Below are 14,407 nucleotides of genomic sequence, written 5' to 3'. Positions count from 1 at the left end.
GAAAATAAATGAGCCATAGGCAACATATTTCATGTCAGCATGAAGGGTCCCTTGGCACAGATGTGCAAAGAACCCTATCATCTTTCCTGTATAAAAGGAAGACACACAGTGTTTGAGGTAGTTTTGTGTCTCTGTAGTCGTTATGTATCTTTTTGTGGTTTTGTGTTTCATTGTGGTCATTTTGTGTCTTTTCCTGGTTGGTACGTGTAAAAGTGCCCCCTGACACTTGGAGCCCCTGGACCTGTGCCCCAGTAGGCCTGTTAGTAATCCATCCATACATGTAAGTCATGATTTATTTGCTAAGTTTGTTTCCATTGCACTGTACTGTATTTTGTTATTATTGATATATGAATCTTTCCACCTCAGCCAAGAATTAAAATATATATTTTTGCAAATTATTTTTTTCCTGAAATTCCAGCAAATTTTTATATTCGCTGGAATATGTGCTTTATGTGCTAATTAAAAATGACCACACAAAAAAGGTGGTTCAAAATGCACTAATTGTTAGGAAGTTCACATTCTGATACTAGCATTTAGCTCAAAGCAATACTGTGGCCAAGTGCAGCCTCCAGAGCTGCTGGCATGGCTGTGGACTTGTTTAACTTTTTCTTTCTCTGGTAAGTATCTGTCTTTGTGTCAGCACTGCCTTTATAAAGTAGACCACACAAAAGCAAGAACACTGCCAAACAGTAGGTAACAGAAATGTGCCAGGCTATGCTTATTTTGGGGAAATCTCCCCCTACACATGTGGCTGCCTGACAGGCGTTTCACAATAAGGAGGAGGAGAAGTTGGCAGAGATGCTGCATCATTCTCAGATTGCACTCACTGATTCACCATTTGTCCCATCAGACAGACTGAGACGTTGTAGCTATGTGATGAAGGGGTTTTAGTTTCCGGGGAAATCACAATACTATTCTCGAGGTAGACTTCAACATTACATCAAAATCCTTCCCGATGGAAAAAAAGATAAAAGAAAGTGTCCTGTCTTTGTGCGGAGGAGGAGGGTGGAGATACAAATTGCAGTCCACCAACTTATTGGGACACGCTGTAATGTGCCAAGTCAACACTTCATTCTCTTTTAAGGATCACTTTCAAGTTCTTTTGCAGTGAATGAAAGTGACACAGTCGGCAGAACTACAGCATCTCAGTCAAATTAACTTAATAACCCTAATTAAATGAATCATAATAAAATGAAGGGCTAAATAGGCAGTAACTGCTTCAAGCTGAGATGAAAAATTAACGTGGCTGCTGTGACCATAAAACAGCATAAAATGTTATGTCTAATATTTTCGTGTTATATTATTCATTCTGTTCGCGGTGGCCCGACTTTTCATACACTGCTAGATAAGCTGTCAAATCCCATTAAAGCAAAAGTATCACTGATTGAGTGAGCAGAAGCTTAAACTGAGGGAATCCAGGGCATGTGATTACTGATGGATAGATATGGCATAATAATAGGACACTCAATATGGGATTCAGATTTTTGAGAAGTTATTAGAAATTTAGAGATTTCTGCACATACTTTTTTTTCAGGGGAAACACTGGTCCAGACTCCACGAGAATTGAAATAGTTCTTTTGTTCCTCGGCTCTAACTCAGACTGAAGACTTAATGGAAAAATCCTCTCTTGGATACACTTACACTCTTATGTATTATCAATCTGTGGTGCTCACTGCATGCCAGAAGTGATTTAGCATTGAGGTGACATAAATTATTTTTTGGGTACCCAACTTCCTTCAACTTGCCACACCTGCTTCGGCTTCAGTTAGCGATTTCCTGCATTTCCCTAAATGCCATTCGACAACTGCCAGAGAAGTGAGGGAAAGCTTGTTGCATTGGGCCATATGTGTCTGCACAAAGTGTGTAGCAAACAGAGGTAGCATATTTTGAGGGTCAAAAGAGTCCCACCCCTGACTCAAACCACAGCATATCACGAGGCTGCATTGCATTGTGGTCTGTTGAGGCTGCTGTCAGCTGAGAAATTGGTTTCTGTGCCTCTTCTATAATACATTTCTCTTTTATGATGGGGTGTTGAATGCCAGTGTAAAATTGTGAGCCAATCCTTCAGTGTGTCTGACACCAAAACTAGATGTTCAACCCTGAAGTTATAGCCAACTGGAAATGCTGCAGTGGATGAGACATTATGCGCTCAAACAATAAACTCAGTCCAGGAAACAAGGTACATCCCCAAATTGCACATTCAAATTGCTTGATAAGGTAGTTCCTTTAAGGCATTTGTATTAATTGCTCAGATAAGACTGGAAATTGACGATTTAAGACTTTAGACTTCTTTTTTTTTTTTTTTTAGACTACCTTCCCGAGGAAAAAAAAAAACAATGATTGTCCTCCCAAGAAAAGCAGCAGCATCACTTGTTTCAACAAATGCCCCAAAACAACACTCGGCTGTAGGAATTATGACTTGTCTGTTGGGAGCAACGATGAAAATAGTGTTACATTGTTATAGTGCCACAAACTCAGACAGGAGGTTGAAGAGGTTGTCTGGGTCTGTAGAAATTCAGATTTTAGCACATCACTGTTCCTGTTTCCTACCGACAGTCAGTGTTAGTTTCTTGAAAACCATGATCCTTATGATTCCCCAACCATGAAGTCGTTATTACTGTAACCATGAGAATTAATGGAATTAGAATTTTTAGAGTAATTTGTGGCAGTTTTGGAAGGCACTGATGTTGCCCTGACAAGGACATCAGGAAATGATCACAGCCTATGTGTCGTTCAGGGGAGCAATTACAAACAACACATTTTTGTCATTTGATTTAGAAGACTTGTTTCATTTAGCCATACCAGTGACATGACTCAATGGATAGCTTTGTCTGTCGATTGATCAGTTTGGACTTAAGTATCTCAACACCTCAACACCTATGGATTGCCATGAAATTGTGTGCAGACATTCATAGTCCCCAGATGATGAATCCTACTAATGCTGGTGATCTCCTGACTTTTCCTTCCATTCTATGGTTTACAACTTAATATTCGCAAAATGAATGACATTCACACCAGCCTCAGCCATACTTGCCAAGTTTGAGACCTCAAAAATAGGTAGGATTTCTAAACCAAAGTGGCAGTCGAGGGGGTCCTGGGATCATTTTCCTATGTTCTGGTGACTTTTAAGAAATGAAAATAACAAAATAATATGTACACTGCATCAGCATTTTTATATTAAATACATTTAAATTGGTTTTGATTTTGATTAATTCCTCTTGTACTCTTGCAGACTACCACAAAGAAGGAGGGAGGCCAGGCTGTAGGCTTGGCCTGTGTCAGGGACTCACAGCCTCCCTGGCCCACACACCCCGGGGTCATGGATGCCTAAGTGAGGCAGACGTTCACGGTCTCTGGAAGACAGCTGGGTACCCTGTTGTGGTGGGGTTGGTCCCCCCCGACCCCTGAGTGTTCCGTTGGACTTAGGCATGTATAACATGGTCAGCATGTAAATGAGGTGTCCACCAGCAGCCACGCCCAACTCATGCAGGCCCGACGGGGGCCCCTCTCCGGAACGGGAGGATCGGAGAAGGAGGAAGGAGGGAGAGAGGGGAAAGCCCCAACTGGGAGGAAATAGTAGACTTAAAGCTTTGGCATATACACGCTGTAAAACAGGTTGTGATAATGAGAAGGAAAAAAAGGTGTGAAAATATGCTAATTGGGAGATTATGGGAGAATTGTGACCCTGGGAGGAAACCAGGAGAGGGCAATGAAAAACTGGAGGCACCCGGAAAAATCTGGAGGGTTGGCAAGTATGGCTCCAGCTGTACTTTGTGTCCAGTGCTAATTAGCAAACGTTAGCATGCTAACACGCTAAACTAAGATGGTGAACATAGTAAACAGCTGTGTGTCAGTACAGATTCACAGGGCTGCTTGCATGGCTGTGTTGTAGTTGCTTAGCACTTGTTTTCGGTAACGCATCCAGTTAATTACTGACATCAAGCGTCTTCACTAACTGGAATTTGAGATTTTTACCACCAGACAGGGTTTCCACCAAACATACTTCTAATTAACTCAAAATTGGTTTTAGCTGATTCACCATTGCCTGAACAAAATGGCCTTGAACACGAAAAAGAAGTGAAGTTTAATATTCCATTAAATATTCATCATGGTTTATGTGTGGCTGCAGGAGGGGAGGACCACTGGAGATTGTGTGATGGGAGAGGATGTATTAGTTTGATTTATCTCAGTGGTCTTTTTCATTTTTACTCAAATTAGTTTGGGAAAAATGAGTCCTCTACTTCCATTTTAAAATTCCCAGAGGTCCTTGTTACATTATCTTGTAAACTAAAGTCCCGGCATGCATGGACCCTGATTTGTTTGTGGCAAACAAGTTCATTTGATCTTGGGCTTAAGTGAAAGACCAGGTTATTGTGTTATATCAAGTGCATTATTGGAGTTAATGATGTTGTCAATCAATGCTGACCTCAATTTAAAATGGAGGTTTGGAGGTCACCAAAGCGATGACTTTCATTTCTTTTTTTCCTCCGCAGCAAAATGTTCTCTCAGTGATCTACCTGCGACTATGATTCGTCTGGCTTTAGGCTTCCTGCAAGAGCCTGTAATGATCAGTCAGAGACACAAACAGCAGTTCGTTGTATATGTTCTGTAAATAAGTCTAACCCAGAGTGAAATTCAATATTGCCTGTGTTGAAGCGTGGAGGAAGAACATCATATTTTCTGCCTGTGCCAGATTAAGCTATTAGCAGGCTGGGCCATGTTCTATTAGTACATCATAATGAGAATAATAAAATCGTGAAAACATCTATTGAATGAAAGAGGAGATGCTAAGATTAATTATTATGAAACAACAGAATTGCCATATTCATTTAAACAAGCCATGTTGGATTAGAGGCTATAATTGCACAGATCTTGTGTTGCCTCTCTCTGCTGCTAGGCTTGTTAAATGTATTCCACCTCCTCACCAGAGCAGACATCACACCTCCAAGAGGAACATCTGCCAAAAGTCAGAATCATACATATCGCAGAGTATGTTTGTTTGGGGGAGATCTCACCCCACGCACAGAGCAACCTGAGAGGCGCTTAACACCACAGATAGGTCTGAGGTCTGACTATGTGCATTTGTGCTAATGAATCCCACTGCAGCGTTTTAACTCAGCATGAAGTCACAGCCTTGGCTGGAACTAAAAGGGATGCTGTCTGAATTCAGTTATGTGTGTTTTAGATAGATTTTATACTAAAAGTCTGCCATTGGCACGTCTAGAGGCTGGTATATAGTTAGTATAGAGTCTTTATTAAGTCATTAAACGCTGAATGAGCTGACCTTTCGTTCAAGAAGGGAAGAAGGGAAGGGAAACAAGCATTTTTGCTTTTTTGCCGAGGATTAGAAGAAACAACTGGTACAGCTTTTGTCTGTATGCTAAATATGAAGCTACTGCCGCTTAGCTTAGCATAAAGACTGGAAACATGCCTCCTTCCTGGTGTCCCATTTTGATATTTAAGGTTGCCATGCAAGAAATAGTCCGACCAAGAAATAGTCTGGCACATAGCGGCCTACATCACAAGCATGTTGCTCTTAAGGTTCATTTATTCCCTTATATAGCTACGCTAATTTCAAACGTGACCGTCATGGCCCTCCTATTTCCATGCTTCCTTAATGTTGCCATAGATACATCACCAGATGGCACTGAAGGGCAGGGTCAAAAGTCTTGACAACAATAAACATGGTGATGGTGGAGGAGGTCATAACAGTGTACCTTTTAATGGAGGCAGCATTGTAGATGGTGGTGATCTGGGAGCAGATTAAATATATTGCGACATGTGGACAGAGAATTCTTCTCACCATATAACCAATATGTTATATTTGGTCATTTTTAAAATATATTCATTGTGTCCTCAAATTGTATCTCACTTGAAATTTCCCCATGATCTCCACTGTTTTTGTGCTTATCTGTAAGCTTTCAGAAATCATGCACAAATACAGATGAAAGGAATTTACCATAGAGGATTTTGTTTCCTTCGGACAGAGCCAGGCTAGCTCTTTATCCCTGTTTCCAGTCTTTTTGCTAAGCTAAGCTAACTGGCTGCTCATTGTAGCTTCACATTTACTGCATAGACATAAGCGTGGTATCAAACTTCTGTCAGTTGCACCCTTGGCAAAAATGCGAATAAGTGTGTTTCACAAATTGTCGAACTATTCATTTCAACATCTACAATATGAATTATATTTTTGTCTTATATATTCATATATTATTATTATATTTGCTGCCCTGAGCAATTCATTTGGCTTGTTTGTAGAAAAAACTGCCGCTGCTACGGGCACATACATCACATGCTCTGTGCGACGTTTTTTGCACAGCAAAGCTATCGTGCTTAGGGTACTCAAATGGCCAGCAGTGACCCTGAAAAAAGTCACATTTCGTTATGTGACCAACAGGTCCCAATGTAAAAAGCACTGCCAAGCAGTGATAGTGCACTAAAATCTATTACAATGACTTACTTACATCACCATTGCTGACAAGTGATACATGACACTAAAAAATGATGTTTTGTAAGAGCCATTACAGCCAATTCACTTAAAAGGCTGTTTCTCCCTGCATTTTGCTGCAGTTGAGTTTGAATCGAGTCAAGTTGACCAAAGCCCATTTCTCACAAAATCATCAGGTATGATAAAAGCTAAGTAGTCTACTTCTGTGGACCCATAGATCATTGCCATCCAGTCTTGCAGTTACAGTAATTTCCCATTCCACCAAACAAGAAGAGGACCAAGAAAAATGAGGATTAATGGCAAAAGATTTGCTTTTTTATGGAATAACCAAAAACGCAAATGATGTGTCATTTATCGTACAGTATGTGTGTTACCTTTCATCACAGCATGTGTTGTATTATCATAAATAACAACAGTACATGTTGTCCCACAGCATACGTACAGACTGATGTGTCCGAAAATGACGCATCCTTTTTTAGAGGCTGTTCTACTCCTGTGGCTAACCTTTATTTGGCAAGTGAGCCACAAATATTGAAAGCTGTCAAAGTCCCTTCATATGAAGGAAGCCTGCCTTCTGTGCATTTACGCACAGATGAAGTGCAAGCTGCCATCTTGGCAAGAAGAGGCAGTGTATTTTCATCGCTCATCATCTTTGTTTCTTATTCGTGACATTTTAAAGACAGGGCTCGTATTCTGGAGCTTAAAAATTAAACAAATGTTTGTTGAATAAAATGTACCCACAGCTGCAGGATCTGTAATAAGCAAACACCGGATAGATCCATAGGAGCCATTAGTTTTGAATATAACCAGGAGGTGGATGCGGGGTGCCACTTTACTGAGTGCAAATGCAGGGAAAAATGAGAACAACTTGATGCATGATTACAGCCTGTGCTGGCCTAAATTGTTACTTTAAATGCTAGTTTGAGCATCAGAGTGTTAACACTACAATGCGCCTGACACTGTCAGCTCGAAAAAATTAGTGAAGTTGAAAATTGTAATTATTTTTAGTCTAGTCGTTCAGACAACATTTGTATCAGTCAGATAGATGCACCAGCAGTGGCCCACCCACCTTTCTCTTCACTTCCTCTGCTCTCTCACAGCCCACTTTAATTATCTGTGAGCAGGAGGATCCCCTCACCTTATTAATGCTTGCAAATTCTGCCCAAGTACAAGAATCGCCTTTGGCTGAGATGGTGGGAATTTTCACCTTAATATTTTCTCAACTAACTTTGCAGGGGGATGATCCGTGGGTGGACGTCAACCACTGCAGCTGCTCTGTGAGCACAGAAGTGGATGGCATTCAAGGGAGAGAGGGCTTTTTTTTAATAATGTGCCACAGGAAGACCGTGGAACCGCACAGTTCAAAGTGTTCATCGAAATTCACACTCGCAGAGTTCAGTTTGCAGTGTTGAAGCCAACCTGCTGAGCTGTGCTGGAGGAAATCTATAGAAACAAATTTACTTCAAGTCTGTTGGTCTGGGCATGTGCAGAAGATAACAGACTTCAATTACAAAGCTCTTTCTTCTAATTGAAAATGCAGCTAATAGCTTAAGTGCTTGCTATCTGGGATAGCTAAAATAATGTGCAGGGGGCTCACTGGGTTGGGGCATTTAGAGTACGCTTCTGACATTTGGGTTTTAGACCCTGGAGCAGCCTTTTTTTCCAGATACACAGTATCTTCATCACTTTCATCTTTCCTGACACTCTCTGCTGTGTGCCATTCAATAAAACTGAAAAAGCCTCCTCATATATCAGGAGAGATTGTGCTGCATTGCCTGTATTGTGATGCTAATAGCCCTAGACACTATCGCTGCACATCATGGGCTTCTTGTACTGTGACCTCCGCTGAATTCTGATGCAAGTTATGTGGCCAATAAACATGATACTGTATTGGATCAAGTAATGTAGCCGTTTGAAACAGATTGAAAGTGTAAATGCACCACTGCAACTTAGGGCCCTGACACACCAAACTGACATCAAAGAACTAGCAGCAACAAAGGCCAACTGTTGCATTGCCTCATGTCAACTGTGTGCCAAAAAGTTGCACTTGAACTAACTGCAAAGACTACAGCCAACGGCCAACAAGCATACAGTATATGCTCTGCACCTGCATGAAGAAGAAATAACTCTCCATACCAGCAGGCAGTGGAAGTCTGTCATCATCATTCAAAATGGGAAACCAGAAGATTGACAGGACGGATCATAGATTTATGATAATACATAGATACCTGATGCCAAAATTCAGAATTGCTCATCTGGCGCATATACCAAAAAAAAGTTTTTAGCTTCTGGGTTTACTTCTGTTGTATGTGGCCCACTGAATATGTGCAGTAATGTTTCTCCCGCTGGCCCCGCCCATGAGTTCCCGCTCGGCTCATAGACTTTACATTGTGATGATGTCACAGATCTTTAAATTACTTTTGTCAGCATGGAACCTCCATGGATCAAAAATTCACAATAGAAAATGTCATAATTGACCTTGTTTGCAGTTCATGGTGTCCTGTCAACATCTCTTTCATAATAATGGCCTATGGATATAATGCTTTTCGGGCTGCAGGACATTTTTTTGCTGCAATATTGTGAGAAAAATTTGCCTTGTGCTAGCAAACAATAACACAAACCATTAAGAATTGTTCTTGCTAAAGAGCTCAGTAGCTAAAACAATGTTCTTACCCCATATAACAAGTTAGTTTCCATCTCTTGGCTTTAACCATTTGTTTGCTTTCCTGACTTTAGTTTCTCTTCTTGCACTGATCTGAGCTGCCAGTCAGAGTGATGCCATTCACTGACTGGCTCAGTCATCTCTGGCACCAATTCAACATGCTGAATAGGCTAGAAAATAAAGCCAACAAGGGCTGACAAGGGCCGACAAGGGCCGACAAGGGCCAACTAGTGCCAACGGCGTGGGACACGCTGCAAAAACTGGGGTGACAGACGCTCACCGACGGGCCGATAATGACCAATGGCAGACCGTTGGCTAGGTGTGTCAGGGTGCTTGAACAGTGGCAGATCTTCCAATAGGTTACACAGACAGCTGCCTAGGGCACTACCCTGTGCCCCCCATCAACCAGTCACCCAAAATTTTTTGTTTTGTTCTACGTGTGCCACTGCACTTAAACATACATACAAATCTGGTTGTGTTTTGGAAAGTCCCCTGGTCTACTCTGTGTCCTTACTTTGCATTGCAGTGTTTGGCACAAAAGTAACAGACACACACACATACAGGGGGAAAAAAAATTCCATTACATTTTTAACAACTAAGGCTGCTCCCTTGAGCTGCAGAGGGCAAGGAATAACAAAGCTGAGGGAAGTCTCGGCTCCTTACCTCTGATGGGCTATTAGTTATTCTAGCTAGCAGAAGCCCCATTAGGTCTGCCATTTAATGCTCCCATGCCACATTCTCACATGAAAGCTACAAGATTGATGAGCCGACCATCTCACCTCAAGCTTCTTTTGCGTTTGAGAAATGTTCACCGGCTGATAATCTGACAAAGAGCTGATTTAGCTACCTGTGTACCCCGTCGTATGTGACATTACTGAAAACAATGAAAGATATTTGAGTCGGCCTCTTCGGTGACTTCGGCAAAGGACACAACAAGAGTGTAAGTGGTGCTACAGTGCAATCCACTGACTTAAAACATATTATGAAATGATTTATAGGGTCCACGTGGCATATAGGAAATGAGCTGTGTGCAAGTGTGAGATAAAACTTTGTCCCTGAGCAGCGCTGACAGATACAACAGAGAAGAAAGATGTCTCCTGGACTTAACAGCATGTCTGGTGAATCCGACAAAAGGTGCCGCTAAGATTCCAGTGACATGACGTCTTTCCCAACACAACACGTCTTGTTAATCACACTTAGCCATACTGCCAAATAAAAAAAAAGATGCTGGACAAAGGAAGAGTGATGCATAGCTTTAGGGAAAAAAGGACTACATGGGCAAAAAAGTGCCTCATTAAGCATGAGCAAATTGATTAGTCTTTCTGTCAAGGCTTTCTGTCTCAATCCCTCTGTGCCGTACACTGGTTCAAAGTCAGCCATGTGAAGAAGTCTGGCTTTAGGATGAGAATTTCAATTTAAACTTTTTGGACAAAACTTTGTAGCCGAATAGATTCTTTATCTTTCCAAGATTAAACAAAAGTAGCATAATGAAGTTTGTTACTGCAGCAGTACACTAAAGCCAGACAGAAATCGAGCCCAAATGCATAATTTATCTTTTTATTTGGCTGCAGGCCTTTATAGTGTTCTCCAGCCTGCGGTGACTGTTTGAACTTTGCAAATTAAACTCCTGAGTAAAATCTTAAGTACATGATTGCTGGAGGCAGAAAAAGGAAAATGAGATATATGATCAGCTGGTATGATAGTAAATATTTACATATTTAATACAGCAGAAAACAAATATCAAAACTCACACCGCTTGTGTATTTGCTACCACAGCTGTAGTAGCAAACGCACAGGATAGGAGAGGACCACCTGCACAGTGACTTGATCTAATCATTTTTTGTCATTCCTTTCTGGACAGCAAGCCATTTGTGAATAAATAATAGGCTCTCTGATAATACATAGATTCATCAATGAGCTCTTTTATGTCAAGAATGAAAGATGAACCTACTTTGTGCATAATGCATCTTACTGCATGCAAGTTCTCCGGGGAGAGGAGCTGCCACTGCAGTTTCTGCTAATGGGAATCATATTTTAGCAATGAAACTGTATGATTCAGAACAACAGCTGAGTAATCATATGGAACTGAACAAACCCAGCATATTGTACGACAAGTCACCATGCACCGACCTTTGCTTCCTTATCCCAAAACAGACAAAAGCAGAGGAGAAAAAAAGGTACTTTTCTCCGCGGATTGTTAGAAAATTTACCTCTCATGCCTCGCAGTGGAAATGGATTTTTGGAGGGCAACGGTCATACCTCGCATTCCCTGGAGCCTGAGATGGTGTATGTGTAAGGTCCTGTCCCATTAACCAGCACATCCATAGTCTCTGAGTGTGAAGGCTTGTAGTCCACATAGTACTCTTGCAGTGGTGAATTAAGGGAGCGCTCTGTCTCCCGTGACTTTTTCTGGCGCTTTTTAACCGCCGAACGCTGCTGAAGCTGTTTGATGCTGCTGGGATAGCGCTTCCATGAGACGTAGATTACCAGTAGAATTATAGCCACAGATAAGAGGAGGGCCACGCTACCTGCTATGATCTTGTGGAAGGACACATACTCAGTGTCTGGCAAGGGGATGGTGGGGGAGGCCTCGGAGGGAGTAGGGGAGACTGTTCTGTTCCAGATCAGCTTCTTATCCACCACAGATTGTGTAGGGAGAGGCAGAAGCTCGGGTTGAAAAGCAGAAGTGAGGGGCGATGTCGTTGAGGGCACGGGGGCCGGTGTCGCTGTGCAGATGTTGTAAGTCTCCACCACGTCAGTCACTTTCTCTCCTTGTGCCTCTTTGGGTCCTGCACAGATCATCGTGGACTCCTTGTTACCTTTAAAGGCTTTGAGCCAGGCCACCAGGGGACATATGTTGGGATTACAGTACCACAAATTACCAGCCAAACTGATGGTGGTGAGTGAGATCCAAGCCTCCACTGCCTGCTGAGACACATTGCTGAGCTTGTTGGAGTCCAGGTTAAGAGTCTGCAGATTAGGGAGGCATTGAAATGTGCTCGGATCCAACACTTGGAGCTCATTTCCCGAGAGGTCCAGCTTTTGCAAGGAGGTCCACATCCACGGCAGGCCCTGGGTCAGCAGTTTGATACGGTTCCACTGCAAATAGAGCGCCCGCAGGTTAGTCAGGCGGGGGAAATGGGCAAAGTTTATCTTTGAGAACTGGTTGTGCTCCAGATGAAGCTCGATGAGCTTGAGGAGTCCTGCAAAAGCATTACGTGTGAGGCTCCGTAGCCTATTGTAGCCAATATCAAGAAACTCCAGGTTGCGACAGTCAAGGAAAACTCGCATTGGGACCGTTTTAAGGGAGTTTGACCTCAAGTGCAAACTGAGTAGTTTCCGCAGACCCACAAACTGATTAGGCTGGAGAACCTGCAGTTTATTGTAGGAAAGGTCTAGATTACGTAAATTCGGAACATCATGAAAAGTGTTGTTTTTCAGCAGTGTGATCTTATTCGAGCTCAGAATTAGTTCTTTGAGCCTCCGTATCCCATGGAAAGCCTGGCCGTCCACAGCATTAATGTAATTGTGGTCGAGGTAGAGCCAAACCAGTTGACTCAGGCCTGCAAATTGGTGGGCTCTGAGGTTCACAAGGCTGTTGTAACGCAGGGAGAGGCCCTGTGTGCCCACAGAAACGTTGCTTGGAACGTCACGGAAGGCGTTGGATTCGCAGTATATTATTTTCCCATCACATCTACAGCTCTGGGGGCAGGGACGCTCACGGACACCACTCGGAGCAGCAAGCAGCCAGGCGGGCACCACCACTGTGAATACAAGCCATCGGAAAAGCACTAGAAGTCCTGCAGACACACAGAAAAGTGATAGCCTTAAAAGCATAAAACATACAAATGAGGAGCAATATGCAGCTGAGAAGAGAACAAAACAGAATTATAATTAAATGAAATTGAATCAGGGCACATTATAACCCACACTGTGTTCTGAAGCATTTGTTAACAGAGGGGGTTATTTGCAGCCTGCTTCATTTGCATCCCTGTGTTCATGGCAGATCTAGACACACACTTCCATTCATTATCACAGTCAAAGTCATGTTCTTGAGACACTGAAAGGAGACTGATAACCACATGCATCAGGCATAATCCGTCAAATAGTTGTTGATAGAAAAACCTCCTTCAGATCCCCCAGCCTGCAGTCATCACTCACAAACCGCGGGGGGCAAAGACACCAGCAAGATGAGCTTTAAGTGAATTGTAATTAGGAAAATGACTAAAGACTTTGCGCAGAAATGCAGACCATAAGTACCTTGCGGAACAGTGTACATACCCATATTTGCGCGGTGTCGGCTCCTCCTCATGGTTAGGGCTCTCTGTTGCATGCGTCCCAGGTCCACATGTTAGACGCACTTGGCGTTTTGTCCAAATAGTTGGACACGCACCCAGGACGCCTGTCTGCACGGGAAATATACGCACTTTGCGCCGCAGCCGGATCCGCTTTGCGCACAGCCGCACACCTGTCGGAGATGTGAGTAGCTCCAAAAGGTGCGCATCAACCTCTGTCTGTAGTTTCCTACGTTACCGCACAACATCAGCTTGATAATGCATATTTCGGACCGCCACCTTACAAAGCCCTTGGATGGACGCACTCAAGCTTGTAGCCTCATGAGAATGACACTGTTGAGCGCGTGCTTTAGGGAGGCGAGAAAATACATTTTAAACACCGAGTCACCAATTGTTAAATCTAGGTTAAGTGACAGAAAAGACACCGGAAACCAGGCAATGAGAAATTTGACAGGATTAAACTGAAGTCCGAACCCGACAAGTTGGATGTATCCAGAATCAGATGTGGACAGCGGAGGGAAAAGGCGCAGTCTGCTGTGGATTAGACCCGTTGACCGTGGCATCAAGAATAAATCAGTTGTATAGCAACAGGAATGATGTTGGTGTAGGATTATACTGAGCTCACTGGTGCTCGTTTCAGGACTTGAGATGCCCTCTCCTGGTCACTGAGTGACTCTCCGCAGCCCACACCAAAGTAGACTTCATTGTCCTCGTGAACAGAGCCTGCATACTAATTACAGCAGAGGAATGGGATGTCTGTTTGCTCTGCATTTAGATATTTGTGAAGATGTACAGCCGGTCAAACGCCTCTGAGCAGCCTATAAATGAGCATTTTTGCAACACGCTCATTGCAAGCTTAAATACAAAATAAATTTAAAAAAAATATATAAAATTACTGAGAAATGGTTGTAACTTTTATGACCTAAATTTTGATTACAGGCACACATGACAGCTGAAGCATCAAAAATAGAAGTACTCATTATGCAGGATGGCCCAATTTAA

General features: G+C 42.6%; 1 protein-coding gene across 2 annotated transcripts in view; it reads right to left on the bottom strand.

Moving 5' to 3' along the window:
* Window positions 1-13,989, bottom strand: part of LOC117252292 (leucine-rich repeat transmembrane neuronal protein 4) — a 56,916-nt gene extending 42,927 nt beyond the window's left edge. Inside the window, exons 1-2 of one of the 2 annotated variants that reach the window (XM_033619071.2) lie at window positions 13,392-13,989; window positions 11,321-12,910 (exon numbers count right to left, since the gene is read on the bottom strand). In XM_033619071.2, coding sequence (XP_033474962.1) covers window positions 11,364-12,910; window positions 13,392-13,443 — 1,599 coding nt within the window. In that variant the 5' untranslated portion in view covers window positions 13,444-13,989 and the 3' untranslated portion in view covers window positions 11,321-11,363. The remainder of the gene's footprint in view (window positions 1-11,320; window positions 12,911-13,391) is intronic. The other variant, XM_033619070.2, reaches the window with a different exon arrangement.
* Between the last annotated feature and the right edge of the window lie 418 nt (window positions 13,990-14,407).

The sequence above is a fragment of the Epinephelus lanceolatus genome, chromosome 9 (assembly GCF_041903045.1).
Source record: "Epinephelus lanceolatus isolate andai-2023 chromosome 9, ASM4190304v1, whole genome shotgun sequence".
In the NCBI taxonomy this organism is placed as follows: Eukaryota; Metazoa; Chordata; class Actinopteri; order Perciformes; family Serranidae; genus Epinephelus; species Epinephelus lanceolatus.
This window is presented reverse-complemented; position numbering and strand designations above follow the sequence as displayed.